This window comes from Fulmarus glacialis, unplaced genomic scaffold, assembly GCF_000690835.1.
Source record: "Fulmarus glacialis isolate BGI_N327 unplaced genomic scaffold, ASM69083v1 scaffold46625, whole genome shotgun sequence".
Taxonomy (NCBI): domain Eukaryota; kingdom Metazoa; phylum Chordata; class Aves; order Procellariiformes; family Procellariidae; genus Fulmarus; species Fulmarus glacialis.
This window is the reverse complement of record NW_009214557.1, coordinates 3,950-19,032: the sequence shown is the minus strand read 5'-3', so window position 1 is coordinate 19,032 and position 15,083 is coordinate 3,950. Positions and strand designations below refer to the sequence as shown.

Sequence of the window (15,083 nt, the reverse complement as noted above, 5' to 3'; positions counted from 1 at the left end):
GACACACAAAGGTAAAAATCCTAAGTTCATTTTTCATGTGGGTTTACCTTATTTTTGTGTGTTAATTGTTCTCTTTTTGGTAGTCTGATTTTTTTTTAATCCCCATTCTCTCCTTTTTCATCATGTTCATGTTGAGTTTTTCAGTGTAGCAGACTACAAGACCTAGTTTTTGGTAGATAAATATCATTGTCAGATTGGATTCAACTGTTATGGGTAAAAACAGTTCACTGATTTTTGAGGAATTTCAGTCAATTAAATTTATTGTCAGTTATCAAACCTCTAATTACTGATTCTGATACTGAAAGAAAACAAACACTTAAGGAATAAAACACCCCTTGCCACTGCAAAACCCCTCCTTTCCCCTCTTTGTTCTCCAGTGCCCTTGCTGCAGGCTGTGGGCAGCGCCGGAGATGGGGGTCCGTTTGCGGAGGCCCCTCCACCAGTAGCGCTCCGGGGAAGGTCGTCCCTGCTGGCTGCCGCTTGGGCGGCTGCCCGGCTCCTGCTGGTGTGTGCAGCCCTTCGGGGTTCCAAGGTGCCTCCAGCCTGGCTGCCGCAGCGGGTCCATGGCTCCTCCCCACCTTCCCCACTACAAAAGCCTTGCCAGTGAGGCCCAGCGCAATCAGTTGATGCTAAGCTTCAACCACGAACCAAACGCAAAGCTAGGAATGACTGCACCCCAAAGTCTACGTGAAATCTTCTAGCAATTTATGCTGAGAGCACTATTCTACCGTGTTTCAAATAAGCGCTCAAAAAGGGCTGGTTTACTGTGGCAAAAACTAGAAGCCACTCTGTAGTTTTCTCTTACGCGAGACTGATCATATGAATTGTTGAACAAGCAGTTAGGAAAAATGTGTGTGCTTTTACACCATATAATAAATCACTTTTAGGCACATGTAAAGCATATGAGAAGTTGCCAGGTTTTTTCCAGAACATGGTTCCAATAGACAAAAAAGCTAGTGTACGTCACGCAGCCCGGTTTGGGCTTAAGACCACTTAAGTAATTTATTCATTTTAACAGCTACTGTAGTCTATTCTGTAATGAATTAAAAGGACCTCAGTTTGAAATCCAAAGAACAAGATAATGATGGTTACAGTAATTATTTTTACTAATTAATATTTCAGTTAAGGGCATGAAAAGGAGAGCGCTATGATGAAGAATAAGGCTTCCATTTGGCAGCATGTCACACGGGATTGTAGTGATTCCTTAAGACAGTAGACCTCAAAGGAACAGAGTTTTGCATTCAGAACAACTTAATCTTGGTTAACTTCGCTGTAAACAGTAACATAGGTTCTTAGCTGTTTATACATTTAGATGATCCACTGTCTACCTCAACTATAGCATCTATATGCTCTAGGCAAATCTCTTATTTTGTCTCCATTGAACTGTTGCTGGTAGTGATCTTCTCAATTCAATCCTTCAACTTTCTGTGCAGCAGGAGCTGGACTTTCCTATTTTCCTGTAACACAAGAGAAAAGAAATATCCCATCTTTCATTTCTGTTGTGTTGTTCCTAGTTCTTTTTCTTAATAGCTCACACCTAGAAAGCTTCAAATTTTCTTTCCATCTCCCAAGAAGTCTCACATACTTACTTTTCTCAGAAACGAAAGAGAAAACATCTTGAAATAATTCTGTTTTTCTTAGTTCTCCTCTTCTTTTAAGAAAAAAATAAACTGTGCTTAACCTAATCTTTTCTATGCAATGGATGAGCACTTAGACTTTCTGGTGGTCTACAATGACCAATTTCATCCTTTAACATCTTCTGGTTTTCATGTTTCAGACTAAAAATAAAAATGATTTTAAGGAAATCTCATGTAAACAAATCATCAAGATGGTAACTGTATTACATAAAGATGTTCACAACTTATTGTATGCTTACATCCATCACAAAGTTTCCTGAAGCAAGATATTTTATTACTTATGGTACAGAAGGGTATATTAGCTGTTAATAATGCCATATGTCACATCAGTGAAACTTAGCTTTTTGGCAATTGGAGTGATAATGTGTATTGAAACTGAAATTTTAGCGTGGTCTTAGTGGTTTTGTTTGCCTCTTTTTTTTTTTTTTTAATAACGTAGTCACATGAAATATGTTATTTTGTTTCTTCAGCTGACATCTGAAATGTTTGAAGCTGATCTTGAAAAAGCATTGCTGCTAAGCAAACTGGAATATGAAGAGCACAAAAAGGTATTTGCAGGATTCATCCTAATGTAAAAGCTGTACAACTTCAAGAGTTGAATTTTGAAAATAAAGCAAAAAGCCTCAAAAAAGTACAATTTTTTTCATGTAAATTGTTTGCTTACATTGTTCAGATGCTTAAGAGTTCAGAAATACTGGTTCTGAAAGAAACCCTATATAATTGGTTTTTTTTAATTGGCCTATAAAGGTGGAAAATTACTTCTACTTTTCCAATTTTCTGGCATGTAAATGTGCTGAAATTTTTTTAGGAGTACAATGAGAGATCTTGACCTTCCTCAGAAAAAATCCAGCACACTTGAAGTGTGAGAGAATCAAAGCACTGACTTCTCCTTAGGCCTTAAAGTGTTAGTTATGGTTGAATCATTTGCTTTTTTGCTAACATCTTGTCTTGGAGTGTAAATATTTTAGTTGTAATAAGCTGTGTACATTTTCGTAACTGGTCAGGATGCCGTTTTCTAAGTGGTTCTTACAGAACACTGAAGAATTGTTCTGAAAAAGTATGCTTAGATGAAATTTTTATTTCTAACAGGAAGTTGCTGCTTATTTGCAATAAATGTTATGAAATTAAATGTTATGAAAATATGTAAATTTAAACATAGTTATGCATCATAAAGAAATAAAAATTGCACGTGCACTGTTGTGCAAATCTCTACAATATTTCAGCTTTTGGTGGGGGGGAGTGCCATAGTTCTTGAGAATCAAGGATAAACTTCTAACTTCAATACTAAAAGTCCTTTTTTAAAGTGAAGACAATCTTCAGGCATAGTAGCATAGCATCGTTTGTAGACTTTTTGAGAATTACATCTGAATAATTTAAAATACATACTATATATTCAAAATATACAGCACGTGAGTATGCTGAACAAATGTTTCTATGGAAAGAAAAGCACTCCATTTCCATCTTTGCTTTCTATATAACAATTTTTTTCCTAAGATTATTTAACATTTTTTTTAATCTTAATTGAAATATTTAATTAATTAGTATTTAAGATTATTTTTAACAACTGGGACATTGATAATTTGTTAATGTTAATGTAGATGTGTGGGGAGGTGGGATGCTGGTTCAAATGGTTACCATGTACCAGGCTGTCTGATTTGAACAGGAGTAAGGTCAATTGGTAGAGCATTGTTGCACACTAATAGCTCTCTGACTTCTACTGAATGAGTAAGCATATTTTGAGAATAAAAAGAAGGTACAGTAGACCTCTGTTTTTTAAAGGAAGTGCTAACCTGTATTGTGTAGCACTCTGCCTTCCTGCGTTTGACTACCATATATTCTCAATTTATGAGTTTCTGGATAAAATTTGATGTAGGTGATTGAGGAAGTATTAGGCTGATAGTTCATTTGCTGTTTAGTGAAGAGCAATGCTCTACTTCAGAGAACAGAATCGATGCTTAATTGCTGGTATGTCTTGCACTCTTTAAACCAATCTGAAGCCTGCAAATTACTGCTCAGGCTAAAATCTCCTTTAGTACATTATCACAATTTTTTTTTCCTTTATAAAGCTTCAGGAAAAAATATTTGGGTATTGAAGAAAAATTACACCAGTGGGACTTTATTCTTCTAGGAATATGAAAACGTTGAAAATACTTCACCTCAGTCAAAGTCTGTGAATAAGAAAGAGAAAAAGAACCAGCAAGGAAAAGACAAACCTCTCACTGTGTCTCTGAAAGACTTTCAGTCAGACAGTAATATAGGTATGCCTTATCATACCATATGAGCTGTTCTACTTGGAATTTTCATAGTAGGTGTGCTAACAGCAAAATGGCCTTCTGTCTCTGTTCATTAATACTGTGTTTAAACAAACACTAAATGAGTTGCAGTTAGTGTGTCCTACCGAGTCTAAAAGCTAAGTGTTCATTATATAATAATGGGCTAGTTAGATTAGCAGGAAAAAAAGAAGAGGCTAAGGAAAACATAATTTCATATAGTGTCCCTGGGGTGGGTGGTGGACTCAAACACTCTTAATGTGACTTTTCTTTAAAATCTCAGTGGGTTTTTTTGCTTTACTAAGTTTACGCTCCTCAGGCAAGTGAGTTTCTCTGTTTCCTGGGTAATAGCAAGTCATTTTTTGCCTTTCTTCATGATACTGGCTTTTATTTAGATGAGTAAATATTGAAATAACTTACAAATACTCATTATATGCATTATTTATATGTTTAAAATTCCTTCATCTGTGTCTATAGAGCAGAGATTCTGAATTTTAGTGAAAAAATCAAGGTAGATGCTAGAAAAGGAAGAAAGTAATTTTTTTTCTAAGGCTTTTCTTTTAAGGATGTTTTTATCTAAATCTACAATATTTATTAAACACATCATTTCCAAATAATCTGAATAGAGAAAAAAGATTGAAAGCACAGCAATCTGGAAGGCATGGAAGGCATTCAGGTATACAGTGAGATACATTATAAAAGCCTAAATAGACTTAAAAAGAAACAAACCAACAAATTCCTTAAGTGTCTGTACCAAAGACATTGCCTTCCACTTTAACTGAAGCAAACAAATATGGGATGCTGCTTTTGATTAAATAGTCTGAAAGATCTGGGAGAAGATGCTAATACACGGATTGATGTAATACATAGTTTATAATCTTGGCTTCTAATGCTTCAGTAATGACTTTTTTATTGTGACTTTGAGAGGAGAGTTAATGTTGAAGAACTCCAACAGATGGGATTTTTCCCCCACTTTTCAAAATGTCGTTTCAGTAGCCAGTTAAACAAGATTCGAGTAATTTATTGATGTCATTTTTTTTCTATTCTTTTCAGATAATCTTGCTAAAAAACATGAGGTAAGTTTTATTCAAACCAGTTTAATAAAAAAAAACCCCTCTTATGTTTAAAAGGAAACTATTTTGGCAGTCATTTATACATTCTGAAACTGACTGATTTCCATTTGGAAAATTTTTACAGATGCAGATTTAATAGAGATGTATGTCTGCAGTTCTTGTATCTTGAGAACTTAGTATTGGCTTTCTTAGAACTACCTCTTGCTTCTTTAGTTTTCAGATAGTCTTTGATGCAACCTGCAGATTTGAAAGCATGTTAAAAAATACAAATTGTAGTACAAAAAAGGGAAGCAAATTAGACAAAGTACTGTGATCTACTATGTTGTCGTGCAGTCCACAAATACTAAAATTCCTAGAGGGAAGAACAGTTAACAGTGAAATAAAACATAAATTAGTGTAGTCATAGTGCAAAATTATTAAATTCCAACTTCATGCTTTTGTCTAATATAATTGGCTAAATGTTACCTGTTAATTTCTAGGCTCTTCAATGGGTATCATATTCTGTAGGTGGAAGTCACAGTATTCTCAGGATGTACAACATAAAAAAAAATCTAGATGTAATGCTTTTCCGTGTACTCGGCACTGGTGAGGCCGCACCTCGAATACTGTGTTCAGTTTTGGGCCCCTCACTACAGGAAGGACATTGAGGTGCTGGAGCGTGTCCAGAGAAGGGCAACGAAGCTGGTGAAGGGTCTAGAGAACAAGTCTTATGAGGAGCGGCTGAGGGAACTGGGGCTGTTTAGCCTGGAGAAGAGGAGGCTGAGGGGAGACCTCATCGCGCTCTACAACTACCTGGAAGGAGGTTGTAGCGAGGTGGGGGTTGGTCTCTTCTGTGAAGTAACTAGCGATAGGACGAGAGGAAATGGCCTCAAGTTGTGCCAAGGGAGGTTTAGACTGTACATTAGGAAAAATTTCTTTACTGAAAGAGTGGTCAGGCCTTGGAACAGGCTGCCCAGGGAAGTGGTGGAGTCACCATCCCTGGAAGTATTTAAAAGACGTGTAGATGAGGCACTTAGGGACATGGTTCAGTGGGCATGGTGGTGTTGGGTTGACGGTTGGACTTGATGATCTTAGAGGTCTTTTCCAACCTTAATGATTCTATGATTCTGTGATTCTATGACTTAAGCTATTTTTTAAACATGTTGATTTCTACCTCAATATTAACTTACCTGTAAAGGAAGATACGTTATAGTACTTATTTTTGACAGGAACCAAAGTCTTCCCAGCCTTCATTGCATGATGGAGGATTTTTCAACAGGCTGGAAGATGACATTCACAGAATACTTGAAAGAGAGAAAAGGAGAGTCCAGCTCACTGATTACAGTGAAACAGATAACTGCACATCTCATGAACACAACCAGGCATGTAAAACAGCAGTTGTTCTGAAGTGAAGAATTTTGCCTAATGAAGCTTACTCAGTGATCAGAAGGGAGCACCTGAGTAGAAGAAAGCACAAATCAAAAGCATGATAATCTTAAAGAATTTAAAAACTCACAACACTGTAATATTTTTATCTATCTGAAGAGATATTTAAATGACTTAATTTTTTTAAACATGGAACACTTCCGATTGAAATAATTTTTGCTCCACAGAAAATGGCAATATTTATTACTGCGTTTCTTATCCTTTTGGTATCTATGCACATATATTTCTTTAGTTTTGATCAAAAATTCTCTTCTCTAACAAACAAATAAGTTGCCTTTCCCAAGAATCGAATTCACATGACTAAATTACTAAGAAGTGATGTTTTCTTGCTTATAGGAGAGTGTTTTGAAAGATGGAAAAACAGACCGTCTAAAGCTCGAGCTTGAAAAGAAAGATGCAGAAATTGAGCAACTGAAAAATACAGTAACTCAGTGGGAGGTATGTAGCTGATAATACCTTCAAATAGTAGACAAAATTCAACATTATTATACATTTGAAACAAAGTATTTATTAAAATATGACCAATCTGCAGAGATGCTTTAGACTGGCTACAGATTATGTATTTACAGAGCAAATTATTCCTTCAGTACCACATGAAGTGGTCTTTCTTGGTAAGTAAGTTAAGAATCTAAAAACAATCAAAAGAATCAAGACAAAGCATCCAGAAATAAACATCGTATCTGGTATATCAGTCACTACTTGTTTTCTAGTACTGCTATTTTTATGGTCAAAAAAATAAAGATGCAGTCTAAGACTGGGCAAGATCTTGAGCAATCTGATCTGCCTTGGAAGTTAGCTCTGCTTTGAGCAGGAAGTTGGACTTTTTGGGTCTTTTCCAACTATTTATTTTTTAAATGCTACTCAGCTTTTCTTGCATTTAAGAACTACATATTGTTGGGATTTTTTGTAGATTCAGTCCAATATTTGAAGTGGTTAAAGAAATCAATGAGTATTTTGTCAGGTTTAAGAGAAGTTCCTTTAAAGATGCAGTATAACAAGAATGGAGTCCTGTATTTTATTATATCTTTTCCTATTACATACAAGTCAAATTGGAAATGAGATTCATCATATTCTAAAACACACCAGGAAAAAAAGATTCGCTCATCAATAATTACGTAGTATTGCTACATACCAGAGTAGCTAGGGAAAATGGCTCTGTCTCCCTGTTTTCGGTCCATGTTAGCATTGTCTGGATAGTATCTAGAACAAAAAGGGCAAAATTTCCATGAGGAACTGGCATTGTAACAAAATACAGTAAAGTGGCAAGGAATTATTTTAAGTGATTTTATTACTATTTTTATTCATTGCTTAAGGTAGACTGAGCAGGTTGACAGATTGGGAGTTTTCTGATGCTTCCAAGAAGTACTTCTACTTGTAGTAATAAAGACATGAACTTTGTTAACAGCTGTTTTCACTGTGTACTAAACTTGGAATCCCCAGGTGACATTTTAAAGTATAAAACCGTTCATGTTTACCACTATCAGCACTTGATTACATTTGACGGAATAAACACTATGCATAAGGATGCTGGTGAGGTGATGGATGGTGATACAGGTGTTTAATTTTATGAACTTGTCCAGAGACCTTAATACAGTTTTAGGTGGCCATGAAAGGTCTGGCTTAAATGTAATTTAATTATTCTCAAGGACTGGTGAGATACTTGAAGTGGTGGAAGATAGTAGCTTCTTTAATACAAAAGAAGTATGTCTGAAATTAAACTTTTTACAAGAGCCTACAAGAGCAAACTGCATGAAGAGACTTCTGATAGCAAAAACAAGTTTACAGCTAAGATACATGGCTAGAACTGACATTGGTAGCCAATTAAGGAAAAGACTGACTTAAGAAGAAAGTGTGGTGATATCAGCTGGATTGGAAAAAAACAGCAAAAATAGATTCTTGAGGAGTAAAATGTAAAAAGTTGAAAAGGAAAGAAACTGTAACGTAATAACAGTAACTGCTGAATAAAATAGTCTGTAGAGCAGCGGGGGTCTTGTCCTACTTGCCAAGTAATACGGCGAACTATTTATACTATCTTGGTATCTAGAAAGTGCATTTATAATTGTTGTAACTTTTCAGGTGAGAAACCAGAGAGCCCTAGGCCTAGGTACTTCAGGCAGACCTGAATGGTGGTTCCTGCACTATCAAGGCACTGACATAACTTTCTTATTTTAACTTGCTTTAAGCCCTGTGCTTGCCTTTTTTTCTCGACTCTCAGTTATCAATCCACTTCTGCTGTCATGTATTCCTTACTGTGGTTTAATTAAGACATAGATTATCTTAAAGGTCTTTTCCAACTTAAATGATTCTGTGATTCTCTGATTTGATTCTCTGCAGAAGTCGTCATTCTAAACTCTAAGTCTGACGCTTAGTCATGCTTATTTTACAGAATACTTTTTTTAGTAGGGTATACATGTGATAATTCAATCTCTTTAATACAGGCAAAGTATAAAAAAGTAAGAAATGCACAGCTTCTGAAGATGATGCGAGAAGGTGAAAGTAAGTAAGAGTTTTATCAGGAAACTTAAAAGTTCTTTTTAAAACTTGGAAGGAACTTTCAAAGCAGTTTTTTAAAAATAACTTGGCTCAGTGACAGCTATAAAGAACTAAGAAGCTATTAATTTGCAGTGACTCCAGTGAACTAGAGAATCTGGGGGACCACACAGTACTGCATTTCATGTAATGAAATAATCAGTTGCATGTTGAGATCATTCTTTGAAATATAAACTGTTCAGTTACGTTTTAGGTACAATGATTCTTCAAGTTGAACTTTCTTTTGCTAGTGACAGCTATCTGTTCTGGACTGATCTCATTGTAATATCTGTTTAGGCACATGTGAGGAAACTGTTCAGTTCTTGCGACTTTGCAAGCTGTGCTTTGAAGTGTTGGAAACATCATGCTACACCTAAGCGAGTCTTTTGCCACACAATGAATAGGGATAGCTAAACCACAGGATTATGTATGCAACTGTGTGATAATTTCCTTCTGTTATAACACTATTCAGAATTTTTATGATTCAGAGTTTGTTGTCAAAGTTTGGGGGAAAAAAAATACACACACTTATATATATGCAAATACCCTAGTATCTTTATACTCGTTATGCAGTTATGCTTTAATATTCCTAATCTTGTTTGATGAAGTTGTTTGAGTCTATGATGCTAGCCACACTAACTTCGTTACAAAATTGCCTTTGCTTTTCAGTTTCTTAATTTAGCTCTTGAATGTAGTTTCTTCTCCGGGCTAAATTTTCAGCTAAAAAAGAGCTCAATTTTTTTTCTGTAAAGTATGTGTACAAAAACTATATCTAAGCTAGTTCAAATGTTCATAATGTGATTGATCATTGCAAATTTTAACTTGGAACTTTATTACTTCAGGTCAGTGTCTGAGCCAAGATGAAATATTTTCATCTTGAGAGGAAAGAGGTGAAGTTCTGAAGGTTTTTTTCTTGTTTGTGGAATAGTAACATACTATAAAATGAGCAATTTTATGTTTTTCTACAGACTGAGTATTCTGTATTTTGAGGATAAGAAGGTTATGGCAGAATTGAATCTTGAAAAAACTTAATTCTTCATATTAAGAATTTTAAGTTATCCACAGATAACTTCACAGACACTAGCTAAGTAGTTTAAACATCTCCGTATTTGAGTAAAAAGAAGTTTCCGTAGCTATGACTGAGCTTGTATGTGAAACTTACGATCCCAAAATCTTGATCCGTTGTCAATATTCAGTTTCCTGATGGACTTTGTTCACAGTGGATATCTCTAAAATCCATGCTGCTTACAGGGTTAAGTGTGCAGTAAGTAGTGCAAGGTTGGGGTTTAATCTCCAGAACTTTTCAAGCTGCTACTAATGGCACTGGTAGCTAATGGTTGGTTTTGATTTACAACATTTACAATTCTTTTAGTGAAGGTGGCATTATTTAGAGATAACAAAATAGTGAAATAAAGCGATGTCACAGTGCTATTGCAGATGAAGACCTGTAAATCTAGAAGGATCCTCATGCTGTTATCTTTCTCTCTCTGTAGTGAAAGACAAAGCAGAAATACCCCTACAGGTTGATGAATCTCAAATTATCAAAAATGAATTGACCGAAGAGGTAAGCAAGCTTTTCTAAATGTAAAATTTCATGGGTATTTCAAAGATGCTATTTATTTAAGGCAGTGATAGAGGTGGGGGAGGGAGGAAGCTGAAAGAAAAACTTGTAAGAAGCAAAAAATGTTACATTTCATCCTTAGCCCTGCACTATGTGTGTCAGAGGATGTGTATTATGTAAATCTCCAGTATGACTCACTTAGAACTGTTCCTGGAAAGACAGCAGACCTCAACACGCCTGAAATGATTATGCCCTGAACAGCACCTTATATCATTCTCTAGTAACCCAAGCTAGGAAGCTCAGAAAGGTGCTTCAGAAGATGCTTCTTTCCTGTATGTGTGTTTGGTGTTTTTTTTATTTCTAGTCTCAAGTTTATCAACATAAGTGAGCTACAAATTACTTAAGACGTGTCAGTTGGCAAGTCACTGTAGTAGAGAGCATGCAAGACTTTACGCTTAGTTTTTGGTTTGCAATGACTATTAGTTCTAAGCCCTTGACTTGTCCAAATGCCTTACATATAACACAGTACTATTTTTTGAGGGTGATGTAATAAGCTTATCTGTGTTGCATAATACTGTATCAGTTAAGTGTTTTATGGAATTAACTAATGCAGAGTCCAAAAGTCGGAAGCGTTTCTAACTTTATAGCTCTTCTATATCATTACACAGGTAAACCAGTAAATGTTGCTTGGGAAATAGAAGTCATTAAAGAATACTTTACTTGTACTTTCAGTTCACGCACAATGATAGTGGTAGTCACTCTTGAACTCAGCATGTATTACCTGTTTGTCCAACGCAATACTAATGGAGAACAACATTGACTTGATAAACTCACAGATGTTAACGGTATTTTATAAATTCATATCCTGTATGTTTTAGGTAACTGTACTTCATGCTGCATTAGAGCGAGAAAGATCCAAAGTGAAACTACTGCAGGCAGAATTAACAAAATACAAGGTAGTTATTTTCTGCGTTTGTAAGCTTACCTGTTCTTGATGCAGTTGACACTATCATGAGGTAACGTGCTCTGAACTGACCTATTAGCTGTAATTTTTCCAGTTAAAAAAAATAGGGAAAAAAACCAGCAAGAAAACTAAAGCATAGTTTTGCCAAGTTGAAGTCTACTACCTGTTTTGTACTTTAAAACTTCTTGAAGTATGCTGGTCAATAAACACCAAGTTGGTTTAATTTTCTAAGTCTAACTGTGTGTAACTGGGCTAACTGTAGACTTCATGGCTTTTTTTGCCACATTCTTTCTTTGGTTCTGTATCTTAGTTCTGCCTAGCCTAATCTTTGTAGGAGATTCACAGCAAGTTGTGTCGAAATATGAGTGATAAGATCAGTGTCTTGCTGACTGCGCATATGCTGTTTTGTTCAACGTGGCTGCTAATATGCTAACTCATGTTAGTGAATTTCAGTTAATTTTTGCATAAATAGTATGCTGCTTAATATTCTGACTCTTTTTTTTAAAGAGTGACAGTATGTGTGAATAAGGATTTGTACTTGTGCATGACTTGACACATTTTGGGGGTATCTTTGGTTTTGGTGGGTTTGGTTTAGTTTGTTTGTTTTGACTGTGACCTTTTGCATAGGTTACAAGGAGAGCCTGTAGTATATAATGGAAACTTCTAAGGTAGCCGTCTAGTCTTTGGCAAGCTATCCTATTTCAAGTTGCAACACACTGTTTGTGTTGGAATACAATAATTTTGTGATAACTGGCTCATTAAGCCATACTTACTCTTTCTGAAGCAACAAATCTTTTCTGATTACATCAAATTCTTTGGCTAGCATTACATGGGGTTCTGGACGTAATCTCTTGTCTTTTTCTGTTGTCTTTTTCCCCTTGTCACTTTACTGCAAGTGAGCAAGTTCCTTCTTAAAATTGTCTTGCAGCAGTTGACAAATATATATGCTTGCTCAGTCCTTTACAGACAAGCTGAGTGCTCATACCACTAACTGAAGCTGAAGTAGATCTCGTCAAATTCAGTCATTCACATCACTGTTCTGACTTACAACTTAAGTCTTTCTGTTTGCTTTCCCCTCCCATCCATGCCTTTGCTAATGTTAAGTATTTTTCTCTGTAAATAGAAATTTTTGAATAAGATAAATTTATCTTGTGGTTAATTGAAATAAAGAGGATTAAAAGAATAACAGTAAAAATTTAAAAAAATGGTCTTTGTTACATGCTTAGTAATTACTGCAAAATCAAGTATTCTGTTGCTCTTTTTCCCCTGCCCTCCCCAGTCTAATATGCTTTTTTCTTTTCACATCTTGCTGTATTTCTTGCTTAATTAATCACAAATATTTTTTGTTTGGCTGGTTGGGGTTTTATTTTTTATTTAATTGGGGGGTTTTTTGTGTGTTTTGTTTTAGAAAAACTGTCTCATCTGCCTTGCAGGGATTGTTGTTTCTGGTTTTATTATTCTTTCCTGTAATCTTGCAGACTGACCAGGACAGCCCTTCTTGTATTACTACTTTTTGTGGCGTTGTCTTTGATAACATGAGGCCCACTTTTTTACGGAATACTGCTTTGAAACGTAAGGATGCCTTTCAAAAAAAAAAAAGTAACCAAAATCTGTGGATCAAAAACAAAGAAACAAACAAAAACCAACAAAAAAAGCAATAAACCAGTGTGGTTTTATCCCTAGATGTTAACATCTCGGTTATGCATCCTATAATGCCGTGACTGTTTTAATTTACATAACAGTATTTCGTATTCAGACGAATCTGTGTCCCATAATAATTGTATAATTTAACAGAAGTATGCAACTTAACTCCTGAGTGTTTTTCTTGTTATTTTATACTACTTTAATATACAAAATAACTGCAGCTATGAAGTGCCATGTTTAGTATATTAACTAAACACTTGTTTTGATTCTTTTTTACAGAGTGGGAAAAAAGGGAAAAGGTGCTCAGAATCTGACCAGTGCAAGTGATCTCTTCTGCCACTAGATTCAAAGCAAAAAAACTTCAAATCTTTCTTCAGGGTTTTGCAGAAGTTTATATATTTGTTGTAAAACTGCTCAAATATGCAGTTTTTGAAGTGAAATTAACAATTACTAGTTTGTTTAGCAGTCTGAATAATTGATTTGTTGCACTTTCTGCTATAGAAAAAATAGTATTCCAGCAGAGCTGAAACCAACTGTAATGTCATTAGTTTTTCATTATTCAATAAAATTTACTCTTCCATTTCTGTGTTTGAATTCTTGCTTTCACATAATTTCTCAATTAAGAAGATTCTATTTAATGACTATCAAGATCCAAATGCATTAGTATGCAAATGGTCAAAGTTTCACCAGGTCAAAACTGAAAATGGGACAGCTCATGCAAAAGCATCTTGCTGTTGCTGAATCCAGATCTGTTAAGAAAACAGAAGTCAACAGTTATTATTTCCTCTCCCTGTATAGGAGGTTCAACAAGGCCAAGTACAAGGTCCTGCAACTGGGTCGGGGCAACCCCCGGTATCAATACAGGCTGGGGGATGAGGGGATTGAGAGCAGCCCTGCTGAGAAGGACTTAGGGGTAGTGGTGGATGAAAAGCTGGACATGAGCCAGCAATGTGCGCTCGCAGCCCAGAAAGCCAACCGTATCCTGGGCTGCATCAAAAGCAGCGTGGCCAGCAAGTCAAGGGAGGTGATTCTGACTCTCTACTCTACTCTGGTGAGACCCCACCTGGAGTACTGCGTCCACTCTGTAGTTCTTAGCACAAGAAAGACATGGACCTGTTGGAGCGGGTCCAGAGGAGGGCCACGAAAATGATCAGGGGGATGGAACACCTCTCCTATGAAGAAAGGCTGAGAGAGTTGTGGTTATTCAGCCTGGAGAAGAAAAGGCTCTGGGGAGACCTTATTGCAGCCTTTCAATACTTAAAGGGGGCTTATAAGAAAGATGGGGACAGACTTTTTAGCAGGGCCTATAGTGACAGGACAAGGGGGAATGGTTTTAAACTGAAAGTGGGTAGATTTACATTGGACATAAGGAAGAAATTTTTTACAATGAGTGTGGTGTGGCACAGGAACAGGTTGCCCAGAGAGGTGGTAGATGCCCCATCCCTGGAAACATTCAAGGTCACATTGGATGCGGCTCTGAGCAACCTGATGTAGTTGAAGATGTCCCTGCCCATGGCAGCGGGTGGACTTACATGATCTTTGAAAGGTCCCTTCCAACCCAAACCATTTTGTGATTCTATGATCTGTATCCTTTTCATACCTACATGGGTTTCAGCTGCAAAATGTAGAAGCTGACATGTGCAACTACCATGTAAAAAGAGCTTTCCTACCTGTTAGCTTTGAAAAGTGCCCTGTGTCACTCTTCAGAGCTTGTCTAGTAATAAACAATTCCTCTTGTGCTAAGAAACAAAATTCAAACTTTTTTTTTTTTTGTCCCACGTTAAATGTTAGTGAATGCAATATGGCTCTAAAATTGCAGATTTTTTTGTGCAGCACTGAATGTAGTACTAAATCCTGAGATCTTACTTATTTTGGGATAGTTGTTGAAGTGGAACATTACAGAAGTACGAGTAGGAGCTGGCTGACTAGAAGCAGATTAGAAAATGTCTGTCAGTTACCTGGGAAATCAGCAGAGAACAC

General features: G+C 36.2%; 1 protein-coding gene across 1 annotated transcript; it reads left to right on the top strand.

The window, feature by feature from the left end:
• Positions 1-377: 377 nt before the first annotated feature.
• Positions 378-13,430, top strand: GKAP1 (G kinase anchoring protein 1; the record flags this gene model as incomplete). The annotated part of the gene is made up of 10 exons (XM_009578587.1): positions 378-532; positions 2,108-2,185; positions 3,766-3,895; positions 4,961-4,983; positions 6,189-6,341; positions 6,742-6,843; positions 8,844-8,901; positions 10,428-10,498; positions 11,374-11,451; positions 13,383-13,430. Coding segments are annotated over 10 exons (896 nt in total), but the record flags the coding sequence as incomplete, so codon positions are not given.
• Between the last annotated feature and the right edge of the window lie 1,653 nt (positions 13,431-15,083).